The following is a 17,131-nucleotide window of genomic DNA, read 5'->3' as shown; positions in this document are numbered from 1 at the left end:
ACGCGTTAGTTTCATACAATTGCAAAAACACTCCCATCTGGCGGAGATGAGTAGCAGGAGTGGAGACGCAGCATACTCCAACTAACAGCCTTCATTCACCGTAATGTTATTGTTGATTGGTTTTAGAGGATTTGAAAGACTCACTTCAACACGCAAAGGCATAATTTCTTGAGAATCATTAAAGCTGAAAAGGAAATGAAATACATGCGAGCTTTTCTGAAGAAAACTGAATTTTAAACACACAGGTTAGGCTTTGTTTTGTGAAGAACTAAATATTAGCCTTTTAGAATGTTCAGTTCAGTCCATTAAGGGCCGGTATTATAATGAGGGTTTAAACTGAAGATTCAGTTAAACTGAAACTGGAGTTTAAACCGATGTTGAGTCTTATAATGACCGGCCTAAGTTAAACTGAGGTGAAGAAGGAAATATACGATCTTGGTAACAGTGACTTGCTAGAAAAAAATGACTGTCGATAATGTTTTGCAGTGACTTGCAAGAAAAGATGACTATCGATAATGTTTTGTTTACTTCTTGTAGGTAAAATGGCGGATAAAAGCAATAGTTTTTGTCCGAATTTTACTTATAAGGAAATAGAATTGCTTGTGCAATTAGTACAGAAATATTTATATAGTCCGTGAAACAGTGGCCTTATGAATTCCTCCGAAATCTCCCATTTTAATAAACACACTGCGGGAGGCAAAAAACCGCAATGCTATTAGTAGTTGACTGAGGGGTTCTAACAGCATGATTTCTGAAATAGAAGGAAATTACTTTATTTTCTAAATTTTACATTTTTGACGTTCAAACAGTTCAAAACATTTTAACATTCTTGCCTTTTCGTTGCATATTTTATTCTAGCACCAATTTGCTGAAATAGGGTTATGAAAGTCTGTTTTGTAAGCCTAAACCTATTTAAAATTATTTTTCATTCCATATATGAAAGTGACGACCCCTTGCTTGGAAAACTCGTAGTGCCCATGGTCGTTAAATAATTTGAACCACTTCGTCATCGCGTAGTATTTCTTCAAACACCTCAAAAGTATCTTCGAGTTCCATTCGTTCTGCCATGTTGTAAGGTTATGTGTTCCTAATCTTCGGTTTAAACGGTAGATGAGTGGCAGTAAAATTAATCTCTAGTTAAACTTAAGTTTTATAATACGCCACTAACAGATAAACCGATGTTTAAACTGAACCCACAGTTTAAACCTCTATTATAATACCAGCCCTTAGTCATTCATTCACTCAGTCAATCACTCATTCATCAATGAATGCTCTCTACCCAGTTAGTGGCTATCCGTGACAACCACAATTCAACCATGGAATCATCCATTCACTAATTAATGCAGTCATTCTCTTATTCAATTCAGTCAAAAGTATGTTGTAATTGGAGGATAATTCTATAAGACCTGTGACACAAAAGTAAGCAGTACATAAGCTAAGGAAGGGGAAGATACACATGTTGTCCTAGACTATATAACATTGTTAACGCCTAGGATAAAATATTTAGTGTATTAATAGTCAAATAACTGTAAGACCGAGCGGAGTGGCTCAGACTGTTGAGGCGCTGGCCTTCTGACCTCAGACCGGTGGTATTTGAAGGTGCTCAAACACGCTTCGTGTCGATAGATTTACTGGCACATAAAATATCTCCAACGGGACTAAATTTAGGCACGTCGGCGTCTCCGAAAACCGTAAAAGTAGTTAGTGGGACGTAACGAAAATAACATTATTATTATTATTATTATTATTATTATTATTATTATTATTATTATTATTATTATTATTCATTTTTCTGCTATCCCTCTTGAGTGACTACCTCCGGAGAAGAGAAAATGATTATGCTTATGATATTGATGACGATGAATATATCCCTCGAATTATTTTCCACAACATTCAGCATCTTTCACATGATTATCATCCGGCAATACGTGTATTATTATCTATAATTGATGAGAAAAGCGAATAAATAAAATCTATGTAATAATAATTGAACGAACCCGTGGTTTGCAATATGGTTAGTAATCTCATATCATGTATCTCAACATACACAATAGTGCTTAGCTCCTTTGATATCACAAGGGAACAAGAACCAGAAAGGAACTATTACTCCAATTATGAATGATTCCTCGTATGTAATATAGGATTATATTTTATTAGTAAATATAAATCTATCGTATAGTAATCATCACATACTTTACCTTCTGTCGGTTCCGGTGAAGATATTTCAGAAATATTTGTCGATTCCTGAGCTAGGCTAACACTTACGTCTGAACGATTGGTAAAATGGGTTCCTGAAACACATGGACCATGTTGAATATATCAGACTTTCATACCGTAAAACATAACATTGCATTTCTCGAATAAATGCATACATATGTTTTCATGTTACAGGAGTTACCTGTCAGAGGTTCAACAGAAGTTATGGCCATGAGTTCCACCACATCTGAGTCTTCACCACACGAGGATGCCAGTTGAGCCGTCTCAACAGTTATCCCCCCCTGGCCACTCTGGGAAAGTGCCCTCTTCGCATCTACCTAAATAGTAAGAAAAAATAGCTTGTAAAATATTTTGAGCTATTGACAGAATTTTAAACTCAGATTATGATTATTAAACAATATTAAATGATTGTTGTTGTTTGACTCATCAGTCCATAGACTGGTTTGATGCAGCGCTCTATGCCACCCTATCCTGTGCTAACCTTTTCATTTCTACGTAACTATTGCATCCTACATCTGCTCTAATCTGCTTGTCATATTCATACCTTGGTATACCCCTACCGTTCTTACCACCTACACTTCCTTCAAAAACCAACTGAACAAGTCCTGGGTGTCTTAAGCTGTGTCCTATCATTCTATCTCTTCTCGTCAAATTTAGCCAAATCGATCTCCTCTCGCCAATTCGATCCAGTATCTCTTCATTCGTGATTCGATCTGTCCATCTCACCTTCAGTATTCTTCTGTAATACCACATTTCAAAAGCTTCTATCCTCTTTCTTTCTGAGCTCGTTATCGTCCATTATTAAAACATAATTCCTAGCAACGCCTGGGTGTACACATATACAGTACATCAGACATTCTCCAGTTCGAACTCATTGGAATTGAGAGAGAAGTATATTTACGTATTAGCCTATCGCAGTGTCGATTGTAAGGGACTAGCATATTCTTTAACAAATATTTCAGTCATATCGTACTGGAACAATATGGAGGTTCCAGAACATGTTACTTAACGCGTTCCCTGCATATCTCGTTTTCCCTGCCGTACTGCACACAGTTTCAAAGCACTTCCCATTAACAAATAGTTCTAAACGGTGTTTTTTTTGTTTGCTTTTTTTGTTTTCTTTTTGCTAGTTGCTTTACGTTGCACCGACACAGATAGGTCTTATGGCGACGATCGGACAGGAAAGGGCTAGGACTTGGAAAGAAGCGGCCGTGGCCTTAATTAAGGTACAGCCCCAGCATTTGTCTGGTGTGAAAATGGGAAACCACGAAAAACCATCTTCAGGGCTGCCGACAGTGGGATTCGAACCTACTATCTCCCGAATACTGGATACTGGCCGCACTTAAGCGACTGCAGCTATCGAGCTCGGTTCTAAACGCTTATTGTTCACGAAAATTGCAATGATATCCCGTATATGTCATCCTCGAGAAGAGCTTAAAAGTTACATCATCAGCACAATGATTGTGAATCTAGAAATACATTTTCTTTTTTCTCCAGAACTAATGATATACAGATATGCAGTACAATGTCAAGTTTACTGTAAGAAAGTACCTTAACTTCGTCACAAATTCAGGTATTGTCTACCTTAAAAACGGAGACAATATTTCTAGAAGTTAGATCTACTTCCTTTATATAAGCACTAATGGCATACCGTCAATGTCCAGTGTCCAGTGAGGTTCCGGCGGCTGGCGATCATAACACTGAAGCTTGCTGCAGGATTTATCCGACACTGGTCAGCAGTAACTCCACCCAGTGCTCCAACAAGTGTCGAAAGAATCTGTAAAGAACCCAAAAGTAATTTGCACGGACTTGTGGAAATTTCTCATGCCCCTGTATGAGATACAGAGGACTGCAGTTACTGAAAACTTACGCTGTAAATGCGGATCATATGACTTCAACTTAAAACATCACAGAACTACTGCATATACCGCACAGCGTGCCTTGGGCATTTGACTTGAGGACGTCTTTCCCTTGTTACAAGTTGGATGATTCTTCGCTCACTTACCTCGGTCAGATATGAAATCTCTCCGGACCTGTCATCAGCAAAAGCCAGACACGCTATGAGAATGAACATGGTCTCCCTTGTTTATTGGTCTCCACTTGGTACGTGAGGTGTGACTCCCATATGCAGTGTGTATATAGTATATTTATGTAAAGTTTAAATGAATCCCTGTTTGTAATTAAGTTTATTTTTCTATATTGTGATATATTGATCTGTTATATGTTAACTCAAGATAGTATCAGTGGATTTTAGCTTTCGTGTCTCGTCGAGTGGCGGACACTCTCGCAGACCGACAGTGGATCTACTGGTTGCCATAGCAACGTCTCTGCTTGCCAGCAGGTAAACACCGTAATGTCATTCTCGTCGTCATTCCTGTAAACACGTGGTTGTTCATTTGGTATAAGACGAGAGAGACGTCAAGCTGCCATTCTGCGGAACATTTGCGGAATACCGGTGGTGGTTACAATCGTCTTCGAATAGTACTAAGAGTGGCTGTCAATATTTGAACAATACCGTGGAGTGTAGCCCATCATTTCACATTTTAAGAAGGGTGGTTTTTTCGACATAATTATTACTGTATTTCTTTTTTATTTCCGTTTTCTGCTTTAACTTATTGCCTTTGCCTTGCCCCTTTAGGCTTAAATAATAACTATAAGCCGTTTTATTTTCTGAACACCTACCAATCCCTGCGCCTAAGTTTCTCCCCTTTTACCGCTTTCATAAATCGGTAATTCATACGATCATAATTTAGTGAGGGGCATTACATTTTCCAACCCATCCACATGGTATCCGGCTGTCCTCAATGATTGTCAACTTTCTTAACTGTCTTCATTCCTCCGTATGTATGGGAGTGATAATCCCGAAACCTGGACTCTCCTTCCTTTGCATTTTTTCCTTCGCATTCTATAATTTTTCTCCCGATTAATTCTCATAATGTACCGGTAACTGGAACTTATTTAAGAGTCAGTGGGCGGACTGTGATACTGTTGAGAGTTGGTGTCTTTTGCTATGGTAACTATAAACTAGCTCCCATTGGAAAATCATCGTTCAAGGCTTAAAAACACCATTCCACGTCTAGGGTGTCTGAGGATTCTTCTGAACGTGAGGCCGGTTTGAATACGGACAAATTTACGAAGACATTTGGAGAGCGATGCTGATAGCAGGCCAGGTCATCACACATCAGACCTGACTTTTAATAAAAAGGCAACTCGGCAGCACAAATCCCAAGGGGAAACAAAATGAGACATTGGGTCATGATAACCAAGTGGTATCGTCACTGATTTCTCATTAAGGCGGTCATAATCCGAATCTCGGCCAACGAATGTGGAAGGGTGAAGTTCATCCATGGTATCCCCTGCCTGCCATAAGAGATAACTGAAATGGAAACCGGCGGCTCTCAACTTGGGAGCGTAGTGCAACTGCGGTTCCCCAGCTGAGTCTGGCATTGCTTCCACTTGTCAGGCTCCTCGCTTTCGTCGTTCCTATCCGCTCTCCCTTGGTAAATTCTTGTCCTCTTCCGATCGCCACGGTATTCGGTTTGTGGAGTCTACGGGGTCTTTAATTTTTACGCTCTTTCTTTTGCTGACTCATTCATTCTTCGAAGTGTTATTTTCTCTCTTTCTTCCCTCTGATTAGTGTTAATAGAGGACAGTTATAGAGTTTTTTTTTTTTTTTTTTTTTTGCTGGTTGCTTTACGTCGCACCGAAACAGATAGGTCTTATGGCGACGAGCGGATAGGAAAGGCCTAGGAATTGGAAGGAAGCGACCGTGGCCTTAATTAAGGTACAGCCTGGTGTCAAAATGGGAAACCATGCTAAACCATCTTCAGGGCTGCCGACAGTGGGGTTCGAACCCACTATCTCCCGGATGCAAGCTCACAGCCGTGCACTTCTAACCGCACGTCCAACTCGCCCGGTGGTTGCAGCGTTAAATTCATCTTAAAAATATAATCAACTGGACCCGCGGTGTAGAGGAAGCGTATCTACCTCTTACCGGAAGGCCCCGGACTCGAATCCCAGCCAGGTCAGAGATTTTTTACCAGGATCTGAAGACTGGTTTGAGGTCCACTCAACCTATGTGATTACAATTGAGGAGCTATCTGACGGTGAGATAGCGGCCCCGGTCTAGAAAGAAAAGAATAACGGCCGAGAGGGTTCGCCGTGCTGACCACATGACACCTCGTAATCTGCAGGGATTCAGGCTGAGCAGCAGTCGCTGGGTAGGCCATGGCCTTTCGGAGCTGCTGCACCATAGGGGATTGATTTGGTTTAAAACAATAACCACCTCCACCAATGCCCGCGGAATTTTTTAAATAAAAATGTAAGTGCCTGTGAGGCGAATTCCGTGTAAAACTGGAGGTACCGACACTATTATCACATCAGCAGTCAAGTTTGCTTATGCATAAAACGAGATTCTATAGACTGCATACAGTGTACGCCAAAACAAACACTGAAAATGGGCCAATGGCCTAGATGTTAGGTTTCTTTAAATAACAAGCATCAACAAACATTAAAGTTGTTGCTGATCTGCTGTCCACGCTTCCCTAGCAACGAAGTATTTATTAATTGTATATAATAGTTTGACCCGCCCACGATGTTGTGTTGCAATTATATTTCTTACAACAAAGAAGAAGACAGAAACTTTCAAGCACTTAAGGCCTTTTCAATCGTGAAATTACCGGCGTTTCGCCCCAGTGTGGCAGTGGGCTCATTAGTTAGACGACGCTGGCGGCGAGTGAGCCGTGAGATACCACTGTAAGGCTTCTTGTGACGGTGTTCTAGGGGAAGTACACATGTACTTCCACTTTTATAAATACCTGCCTTCAGCAGAGAAGGTGTTTATTTTAACTTCGTTTCTTTTTCTTGTTTGTTTGTTTAACGTCGCACTAGCACATCGAAGGTTTTCGGCGACGCAAGGAGGGAAGGGTAAGGATTGGGAAGGTGGCGCCCGAGGTCTTAATTAAGGTACAGATTCAGCTTTTGCATGGCGTGAAAATGGGAAACCACGGAAACCTATCTTCAGGACTGCCGACGATGGGATTCCAACGTGCTATCTCCCGAATGCAAGCTCAAGGCTACGCGACCCTAACCGCACGACCAACTCACTTTGTAACGTTCCAGACGTTACAGTGTAATTATATTAATTTTATTACGTGTAATTAATTCAGGAATTTAACGTCATGATATTTATCTTAGTATGTAATGGTATTATAATTCATGTTTAATCATTTGCTCATTATCATTTCATTACTTTGTAACTACGACTTATAAACGAGGGCTGAATATCCTAATATTCACTTAGATTCTTGCGACAGTCGGTTAAAATTAACTTGCAGTAGATTTCCTCTATCTTGCCACATCACCGAGGAGGAAGAAAGGACAAATTTAGACATCAAGTTCTGAGAAAAGCGAGCACGTGTTCAAGCGTGGTAACGTAAGCTACCGTATTTCGACCAGAATTATTCAAACTGATCAACGCCTATATTTTCAAAGGAGCGTCATGTTGCCATGGATACTGAGTGAAAGGACGAATAGAAGAACAGTTGATATCTTGGTTATGGCCCGTCAACTCTAATATCTGGAGTGGGGAGAGACGTATCATCTGATTGGACCACGTGTAGCGACCTGTAATTAGCGCGAGTGAAGGTTATAAAAGGGCGTGTTGGAGCTCGTGGCTTCATCTTCTTATGATCTTATGATCTTCTACTGATCTTCTGATCTTCTACGTATTCATTCGCTACTTGATCTTCTACGTGATAATCTACTTGATTCTTCGTCTCGATACTTAGAAATTCTGAATGAGGGGTGTATAGCCACTCTCATCAGGAATTACGTACAGCACGGCTACAAGACCGGTTTGAACCAGTCTAAGTCAATAGATAGTTTTAATCTAGATAGAAATGAAACTTCAGAGAACATTTTCAGTAAAGTTGGAAGGATTCTTAATTGAGTATCCTCTCCATATAACCCAAGGTGGTTCTTCTAACTATGACTTAGGGCTTATCTCCAATATATGGGATAAAGCATAATAGGGAGTGTCAGTTTTGAAGTCATTTTCCAATTAGTGGTGGGTGCAATTGGCAAGGCAGGAATGGTACTTAGCTGCAGATGAAGAGATCTCAAAGACGACCGATGATGTTCCCGCTACGAGGATGGAAACTTTCCCAGGACCAGCAGAACAAGACTACATGGTGAGCAAGCGAGTTAAAGATATTGCAAGTTTTCGTGAAGTAGAGTCATTCAATTTTTTGTTAAATTCATTTTCTATTTTAAATTCAGTTCTCGTTAAACCGTCGTCATTTATATTAAATATAATAAATAGTATTTTTCTAGTTCATTTTAATCAATCTGCCTTAATTAGCCTTTTGATTTTTAATTCTCCTGCTTAATGATTAGTGCACTATCACCCCACCCCTGTGATAAGAGTCCGTCCAAGCTTGATTATAAATTTTTATCTTTAAGTCCTCAACTTAAAGATTGGCGCCCTTTGCTTGCTTGGTTGCATTTCTCGTTTGATGATTGTTCTCCGAGAGGGGAAGTCACAACTTGGTGTGCGTATCTAAACGAAACCACAGATTCAGTTGCAAGCAAGTAAAAATGTTGCTACTTAAATTCAAATGGAAATAATAATTCTCGTTATGCATGAAGCATCCCAGCAGGTGTATAGAAATTTGTAATTTACTGCACAAATTATTTTCTTGTCATTTCCATTCTAAAATTGTTTTTGGAAGACCGAAACAAAGTGCTAGTTCTAGTCGCACCAGCATTTCTAAACAGCATGTACTTAGCATTTTGTTATTTCTAACACTGAACCCCAATTTGCAATTAAATACTTAGGCCATTTAACTCTATTCGAACGTATTCCTGTCATCCCTCATAAATTTTTTTACAATATCCATGATTTCTGTATTAGCGTTGCAAATTATTGACTAAGGGAACGCCAACCATTACCTTGGCTTCACTAAGAATTTCAAACTAATTGGAAAGAAGTTCGTGTAGTCTCAAGACGACAATTGACGAGTTATCGTGAATACCTTGGGAATCTTTATGCAAACCGCAGAACATCCCGTTCGGAAGCCGGCCAATAGGCAAAAGGCTCGTAAGAGTCGCAGTGTGCTGTATTTTCTACATATCATACTGAGACTGAAAATAATTTATAATATCGAATAAGTGTACTCTTCCATAGATTCCTGAATAATATAACAGAGTGAGTTCGCCGTGCGGTTCGGTTCGCCTAGCTGTGAGCTTGGATTCGGGAGATGGTGGCTCGAATTCCACAGTCGGTAGCCCTGAAGATGGTTTTCTGTGGTTTTCCATTTACACGCCAGGTGCAGGGGCTGTATCTGAATTAAGGCCACGGCCGCTTCCTTCCAAATATGTTCTTTCCCATCTTTCCGTCACCGAAAACCTTCGATGTGTGTTTTTTTTTGTTTGCTTTTTTTTTGCTAGCGGCTTTACGTCGCACCGACACAGATAGGTCTTATGGCGACAATGGGATAGGAAAGGCCTAGGAATTGGAAGGAAGCGGCCGTGGCCTTAATTAAGGTACAGCCCCAGCATTTGCCTGGTGTGAAAATGGGAATCCACGGAAAACTATATTCAGGGCTGCCGATAGTGGGATTCGAACGTACTATCTCCCGAATGCAAGCTCACAGCCGCACCTCTACGCGCACGGCCAACTCGCCCGATGTGTGTTAGTGCGACGTTAAACCACTAGCAAAAGTAAAGTAAAAGAATAATATGGCAACTTGAAAGATATATTTTAACTTGGTTTAGGCTGAGGCAAGGTTGAGTACGGTGCGAGGCTGTGCTGCTCTCTGGCCATCAACCAACAGTACTTCTTCCTCAGTCAAGTGACTATCAATAACGAAGAATGCACATTATGCCATCTATGGTTGAAAGACTGAACTTACTGGAATCTAGATTCATTCAGCACCCACTGCAGGTGTTTGGCGGTACTGCTCGGGTTCTTCATAGAGAGCGGGCATTATAAATTTCATTTAAAGAACAGGGCCGCATCCGGTCCACCAAGTCCTTTTCTGTGACCCACCTGAACTGAAGTTATTTTACTACTATGCATTTTGCGGGGTGGGGGGGCGGGTATTTCGAGTGACTATAATAAACAACTTCAATTCAAGTTCAACTTTAACTTCACCATCGATAAGTTTGTCTTTACCTTATAATACTAGGTTCAAGTCATGTTGGTCACTTCACCCAGAAAGGCTAGGCTGGCCGAACAGTCGAGGTCTTCTAACAATTCAAGTGGGTAAATTTTCTCCTTTAGAAATCTGCGGATTTTCTCTCGCAGAACAAAAATATCGAGCTTATTAAGTTCAGAACACCAGTTCCACACTTCTCAACGGATGTGTAATTTTGATTACGCTTGTATTCATCGATTGCACCATCCTTTGTAAAACTGGATAAAATAGGCCTATTTTATAAAATCAATAAATTTTAATAATTAAAACCTCTCGTCACTTTGAACGTCAGTGACCCTGCATGTAAAAAAAATGTTTAGGCGGCCCTAATGTACGGTAGAAACTGGAAAATGTTCTGACAATGGTAGGAAACTGTAGTATAACGATAATTGAATAATAATAATAATAATAATAATAATAATAATAATAATAATAATAATAATAATAATAATAATAATAATAAGTCCGCCTCTGTGGTGTAGTGGTTAGCGTGATTAGCTGCCACCCCCGGAGGCCCGGGTTCGATTCCCGGCTCTGCCACGAAATTTGAAAAGTGGTACGAGGGCTGGAACGGGGTCCACTCAGCCTCGGAAGGTCAACTGAGTAGAGGTGGGTTCGATTCCCACCTCAGCCATCCTGGAAGTGGTTTTCCGTGGTTTCCCACTTCTCCTCCAGGCGAATGCCGGGATGGTACCTAACTTAAGGCCACGGCCGCTTCCTTCCCTCTTCCTTGCCTATCCCTTCCAATCTTCCCATCCCTCCACAAGGCCCCTGTTCAGCATAGCAGGTGAGGTCGCCTGGGCGAGGTACTGGTCATACTCCCCAGTTGTATCCCCCGACCAAGAGTCTGAAGCTCCAGGACACTGCCCTTGAGGCGGTAGAGGTGGGATCCCTCGCTAAGTCCGAGGTAAAAACCGAACCTGGAGGGTAAACAGATGAATAATAATAATAATAATAATAATAATAATAATAATAATAATAATAATAATAATAATAATAATAATAATAATAATAATAATAATAATAATAATCTTAGATGAGATATAGTATTTACAGAACATTCTGGCTTTTGGCAGGTGGCAAATATATTTTTACTTTCATCAACTTGCCTTAGTCTGATTTTAGTCTGATGCTAGTTATATCGCTCCTTATGCAGCCAGTCCCTGTTATAAATGGTGAGAAGTTATGGGTTGTAGGGTCGGTTGCGGTTTTGGTGTATATCTCACGATTCAGTGGGCTTAGCAGGTTGGTATGTGGTAAAACTGCCGGTTAAGTGAGTAAAGCAACGGGAAATTATATCACTCCTCCTTTCCCTGGAGGTACCTGGACTTTCTATGACAGCTGATGGTGGAACTGTTGGAGAACCGACCAGCCTTCGGGCTGAGGACTCAATATACTACAATCTTCTTCATCTTCTTCTCCTTATTATTCTTCTTCTCCTTCTTCTTCTTCGACTCTCCTCACACTTTGGTAGGTTCGCGGGTGTGAACTGTGTCGCACATTTGGACTTGGCCAACCTGACGCCAATCGTATATGTAATGTAATTGGTTTTTACGTCCCGCTAACTACTTTTTTAAGTTTTTCGGAGACACCGAGGTGCCGGAATTTAGTTCTTTTACGTTCCAGTAAATCTACTGTCACGAGGCTCACGTATTTGAGCACCCTCAAATACCACCGAACTGAGCCAGGATTGAACCTGCCAAGTTGGGGTCAGAAGGCCAGCGCCTCAACCGTCTGAGCCACTCAGTCCGGCAAACAACCGTATATGAAGGGATACATTCACATTGCGTGTTTCTATGGTGTTTGGTAGTGTGATGTGGAATGTGAATATGAAGAGAACTGTGTTGGAAAAAACATGAACACACAGACCCCAAAACGGAGGAATTAACCAGATGTGATTAAAATTCCTCACCCGGCCGGGAATCGAACCTGGGTTCCTCTCAAGCTGACCATTCAGCCAAGACGCCGGACTCAGCATATAATAATACTCTTCATTCAGTTCCGTCTATCTCAATGAGACTTCACTCTCTTCAGGTGTTCCCTGTCTCTACGGAGAGGCCTTAATAATGGTACAATTATTATTATTATTATTATTATTATTATTATTATTATTATTATTATTATTATTATTATTATTATTATTATTATTATTGTTGTTGTTGTTGTTGTTGTTGTACCGGCGGTACACCTCCTCCGTCCAATTAAAATGCTCGCCTCCTATCAGGCCATCTATGTAATTGAACTTGAACTAATTTTATGCAAGGTACTTGAATTCTCGACCGCTAGGTGTCTCTATCATCGGTTCGATTGCTCCTCCTAGCGGGTCGAACTCTAATTAATTTATTAAAAACACGGCCGACTGGATCCCTCGCTGCGCTTCTTATACCGGCCTTGACAATCGCTTGTGAAGCCCAGCATAAAGCTGTAATTGGAAAGTTTCACCGTAATGCCGCTGGAGCGCTGGCCTACTACCCACTGACAGGAAGCTGCATATCGCAAATTGCCGCATTTCCAATTTTATTTATATGGTTTTGCTGTCGTAAATGTTGGCAATGTGTTTGCAATGAGGTGCTTGTTGGCTTGATGTTGAGATCTGTTAGTTATGCGCTAGTGAGTTTATTTTTTATTGTGTAGTGTGATGATTATAGTTTTTAAATTGTGTTTACAAATCTTGGAATTTGTGACATTCTTGTGCACCTTTTCGTACTTCGAGCAGAAATGTTATGGAAACAAGAACAAAGTGATTTCTCGCTGTAACTTCGTCCTGAACAAGGATTTTAATTTATGCGCTAATTCGTTTTTTAATGGTGTGGTGATTTGCTTGTCTTAAACTGTGTTAGGAAATATTCGAATATATATTGCTGTGTGCCTTTTTGTATTCCGAACAGGAAAAAAGAGCAAAGGGACACTATCATTTCACGAATTCTCTGTAGACCAGGACAAAACTACGGAGTGGCTAAAAGCAGGTAGCACTCTCATCTTAGTTTTCCTTTTCTATATCGGGTATTTATCTTCTTTCTTTCTTTCTTTCTTTTTCTTTCTTTCTTTCTTTCTTTCTTTCTTTCTTTCTTGCTCTCTTTACCCCTCCAGGGTTGGCTTTTCTCTCGGACTCAGTGAGGGATTCCACCTCAAGGGTAGTGTCCTGGAGCGTGAAACTGCGGGTCGGGGATACAACTGGGAAGGATGACCAGTACCTCGCCCAGGCGGCCGCAACTTCTATGCTGAACAGGGGCCTTGTGTTGGGGATGGGAAGATTTGAAGACATAGACAAGGAAGAGGGAAGGAAGCAGCCGTGGCCTTAAGTTAGTTACCATCCCGGCATTTGCTTGGAGGAGAAGTGGGAAGCTATGGAAAACCACTTCGAGGATATCTGAGGTGGGAATCGATACCCCTCTCTACACAGTTGACCTCCCAAGGCTGAGTGGACCCCGTTCCAGCCGTCGTACCACTTTTGAAATTTCGTGGCAGGGTCAGGAATCGAACCCGGGCCTTCGGGAGTGGCAGCTAATCACGCCTGTCAGGTATTTTTATCCATGAATTTTCTTTTATAGAATAATCCTTTAGGCGGTGTCGTATTTGCCATATGACAGCAACACAACACTTTTTTAATCCAAGATAATCTGAACTTTAACATTTAAACATCGACTCACTACTGGGTTCGAACCCACTATCTCCCGGATGCAAGTTCACAGCTCACAGCTGCACGCCGCGCGGCCAACTTGCCCGGTATTTAATATTCTAGTGAAAGGTATGAATGAAATGTAATCTGAAACTATATATATTGAAATTAAAATTTAAACATGTTTGAGTCAAAATATTTATGTTATGCATACAACGAGTATGGAAAAAGTAATACTTTTATGTTTTGTCCAGCCCCCTTCCTGAGAGGAGCGCTTGAAGAATTTTAAAACTCTAATTGAACACTGACTCAGTATTAACATCAGAAGACAAAAGTATTGTGGTAAGTTCTGCTATGTATCTAAATGCCATGATAATAAAAACGATTACTATTATTCCTCACAATTAAGGAACGTCAGTTGGACTACTCCATCCTCCGCAGTTTCATTTCACGACGTTATTTTGGCACATATCAATGAAAGTAGCCTTTATTTTTTTATTTTTTTTTTGCTAGTTGTTTTACGTCGCACCGACACAGATAGGTCTTACGGCGACGATGGGACAGGAAAGGGCTAGGAGTGGGAAGGAAGCGGCCGTGGCCTTAATTAAGGTACAGCCCCAGCATTTGCCTGGTGTGAAAATGGGAAACCACGGAAAACCATTTTTAGGGCTGCCGACAGTGGGGTTCGAACCTACTATCTCCCGAATACTGGATAGAAAGTAGCCTTTAGGTTTAATCATTCTAACAATATTAGTCAATATAACATACTATTTTATTCCCTAAATTAAGATACATCGGCAATCATAGACAATATCAGAACGTCAGCTGGACTAAGTCATCTCCCCGCAGTTTCATTTCACGACATCATTTTGGCAAATATCAAAGAAAGTAACCTTTAGGATTAATCATTTTAACAGTATTAACCTATGTAACCTTCTTCATAACTCTAAATTACGATAAATCGGCAATCAAAGTCAATTTATTTTCCATAAAGAAGTATGCATTTCTACTGCAAATAGGTCGGCCGCCAGCGCCACATGTCGAGCTGTGTAACTACTCCGATTACAGTGCGTGGACCCCGATTGTCAAGGCCGGTAAGGAGCTAGCTAGAGCGACGCATCAAGTCGGCCATGTTAAAAAATATATATTTCCACAGCTGGCTAACCTTAGTTTTTGAAGATTGTTTCGTTCTTGTGTCAAGGTTGTCAATACTTCTGCCCTCTCAATCTCCTGTATCTAGCAACCAATCAGAAATTATGTGAATATTTTCTCTAGCCAATGAAAATTGGGGCTGTGTACAGGCATCCAGCTTATCTGTAAAGAGTTCTGGAAACTTCCCCTCGAAATGCTATAAAAGCTGGGCACCTTAGGGTTGTATCGTGATCTTCATCGCTCCAGTTTAGTGAGTGCAGCGTGTTCTTCGGGGATAGGGGCTGCAGATCGGCGTTCGGAAGGCCCAGCAACTCAAAGTAATGACAGAATTTTCTTAATATGTGATAGCTCCAGGCAGAAAGCTTGATGGAAAGGTTTCAGACTTCTTTTATTCATGTAAAGTTCTAATTTCCTGGTTTGAAAGTAGGTTTTTGGCAAGTCTGAGGACTCTGTTCAAATCCCTGCTGGGAAATATGTACTGTAAGGGAACAAAGAGTGATTACCCTCTGTTGATTCCCATTCAGTTTGGTGTGGGGTGACTAAAGTTTTCTGAACCTCTAAATTCTTAACACTTTTAGCATGTAACATTTCTCGTTTTGTCACCCCTTTGTAGAATATGCTTAACCTCTGTAACTTCGGGCCATAAGCCCACTTAGGGTTTTAAGAGTTTTCTAGAGGGAGTGCAGGTTTCGCCACCTTGCATTTTGTTTATGGACAATCATAATCAACCTTTTTTCTTTTTGCATTAAGGCCATTTGGTATGGGCCCTCATTGGTCCTGTTGATGTTTCTGGAAAAGGAAGTGAAAAACTCTTGAGCAGTAAATAAGCCAAACCAGGGCTGCGTGACGGTAAATATATTTTAAGTTTGTCAGGTATAACCTTGTGCGCTGTAAGAAAACTTGTACCTCTGAGAGGCTGGAATATATTAACTTTTGGAGCTCAGACTCCTAGGCTATGTAAATTGTGGAGCAAACATGCTGCTATAAAATAGTGTACCTGTTCAGAGCTACAATGCTCATCCCCTTGTATAGTCTCTCTCTCCAGTCGTTCCACTCATGACTGAGTATCGTGACCTAAGGACTTTGTTGTTTCTTTTATAAGCTGATACCATTCTGTACGTACTTGAGTTTTCGGGACAGTAACTCTCCATGGTAAGCCCATGATCTCTCTTGATCAATCCATCCTTTTGCGACCCGTCCTCGTGTCCTTGTACCAGAAACTTTTCCTTGGACAGTTCATTTTTCCAGGTTGTCATCCTCTCTTCTCATAATGTGACCAAAGAATTGCAGGATTCTCTGGTACACAGCTTGGCATAAACTTTCTTGTATTCCAATTTCCCGGATGACAGAATCACTTGTTCGCCTGGCTGTCCACGGTATTCGCAACATCCTTCTCCAACACCACATTTCAAAGGCGTTGATTCGGTTCCTGTCCTTAGCTTTTATGGTCCAAGCTTCGCATCCATACAGGAAGATCGAGAACACAAGCGAATGGACTAATCTTTTCTTCGTATTCATAGATATTGCTCTATCTTGCCAGATCTTCTTTAATTTTGCCATAGCTGTACGTCCTAGAATGATGCGACGTTTGATTTCTTTTTCGCAGCTACTTTTATCCTCGATTATTGAACCAAGATAAGGAAACTGACAGACTCTTTGGAGATTGTTAAGGTGCTGTGGCAGCTGAATCTCTGCACCTTTGTTGACAATCATTAGTTTTGTCTTGCTCCTTGTATAGTATCATGTTGATAATTTTCTAAAGTTTCGTACCTGATGTTTTGGACTTTAAGTCATTGTTGTTGGAGCTGACGAGCACATTATAAGTTGTTATTGTTCATTCAAATCTTCTATTTATAAAAAAATTAAATTCAAAAAGGGAAAGAAATAAAATTTCAAAATATAGTGCATTAACTTAAGCTCTGGTCAATTCCTTGTACGCCCATTC

The 17,131-nt window shown here is 40.7% G+C and overlaps 1 protein-coding gene across 1 annotated transcript in view; it reads right to left on the bottom strand.

Annotated features, from left to right (window-relative positions):
* LOC136869837 (hemolymph lipopolysaccharide-binding protein) overlaps positions 1-17,131 on the bottom strand; it is a 35,404-nt gene that overhangs the window by 4,970 nt on the left and 13,303 nt on the right. The window contains exons 2-4 of the mRNA XM_067144879.2: positions 3,869-3,994; positions 2,399-2,534; positions 2,199-2,291 (exon numbers count right to left, since the gene is read on the bottom strand). Of these exons, the coding sequence (XP_067000980.2) occupies positions 2,199-2,291; positions 2,399-2,534; positions 3,869-3,994 (355 nt within the window). The remainder of the gene's footprint in view (positions 1-2,198; positions 2,292-2,398; positions 2,535-3,868; positions 3,995-17,131) is intronic.

The sequence above is a fragment of the Anabrus simplex genome, chromosome 1 (assembly GCF_040414725.1).
Source record: "Anabrus simplex isolate iqAnaSimp1 chromosome 1, ASM4041472v1, whole genome shotgun sequence".
Lineage (NCBI taxonomy): Eukaryota > Metazoa > Arthropoda > Insecta > Orthoptera > Tettigoniidae > Anabrus > Anabrus simplex.
Note: the sequence above shows the minus strand (reverse complement) of the source record. Positions and strands in the feature narration are given on the sequence as shown.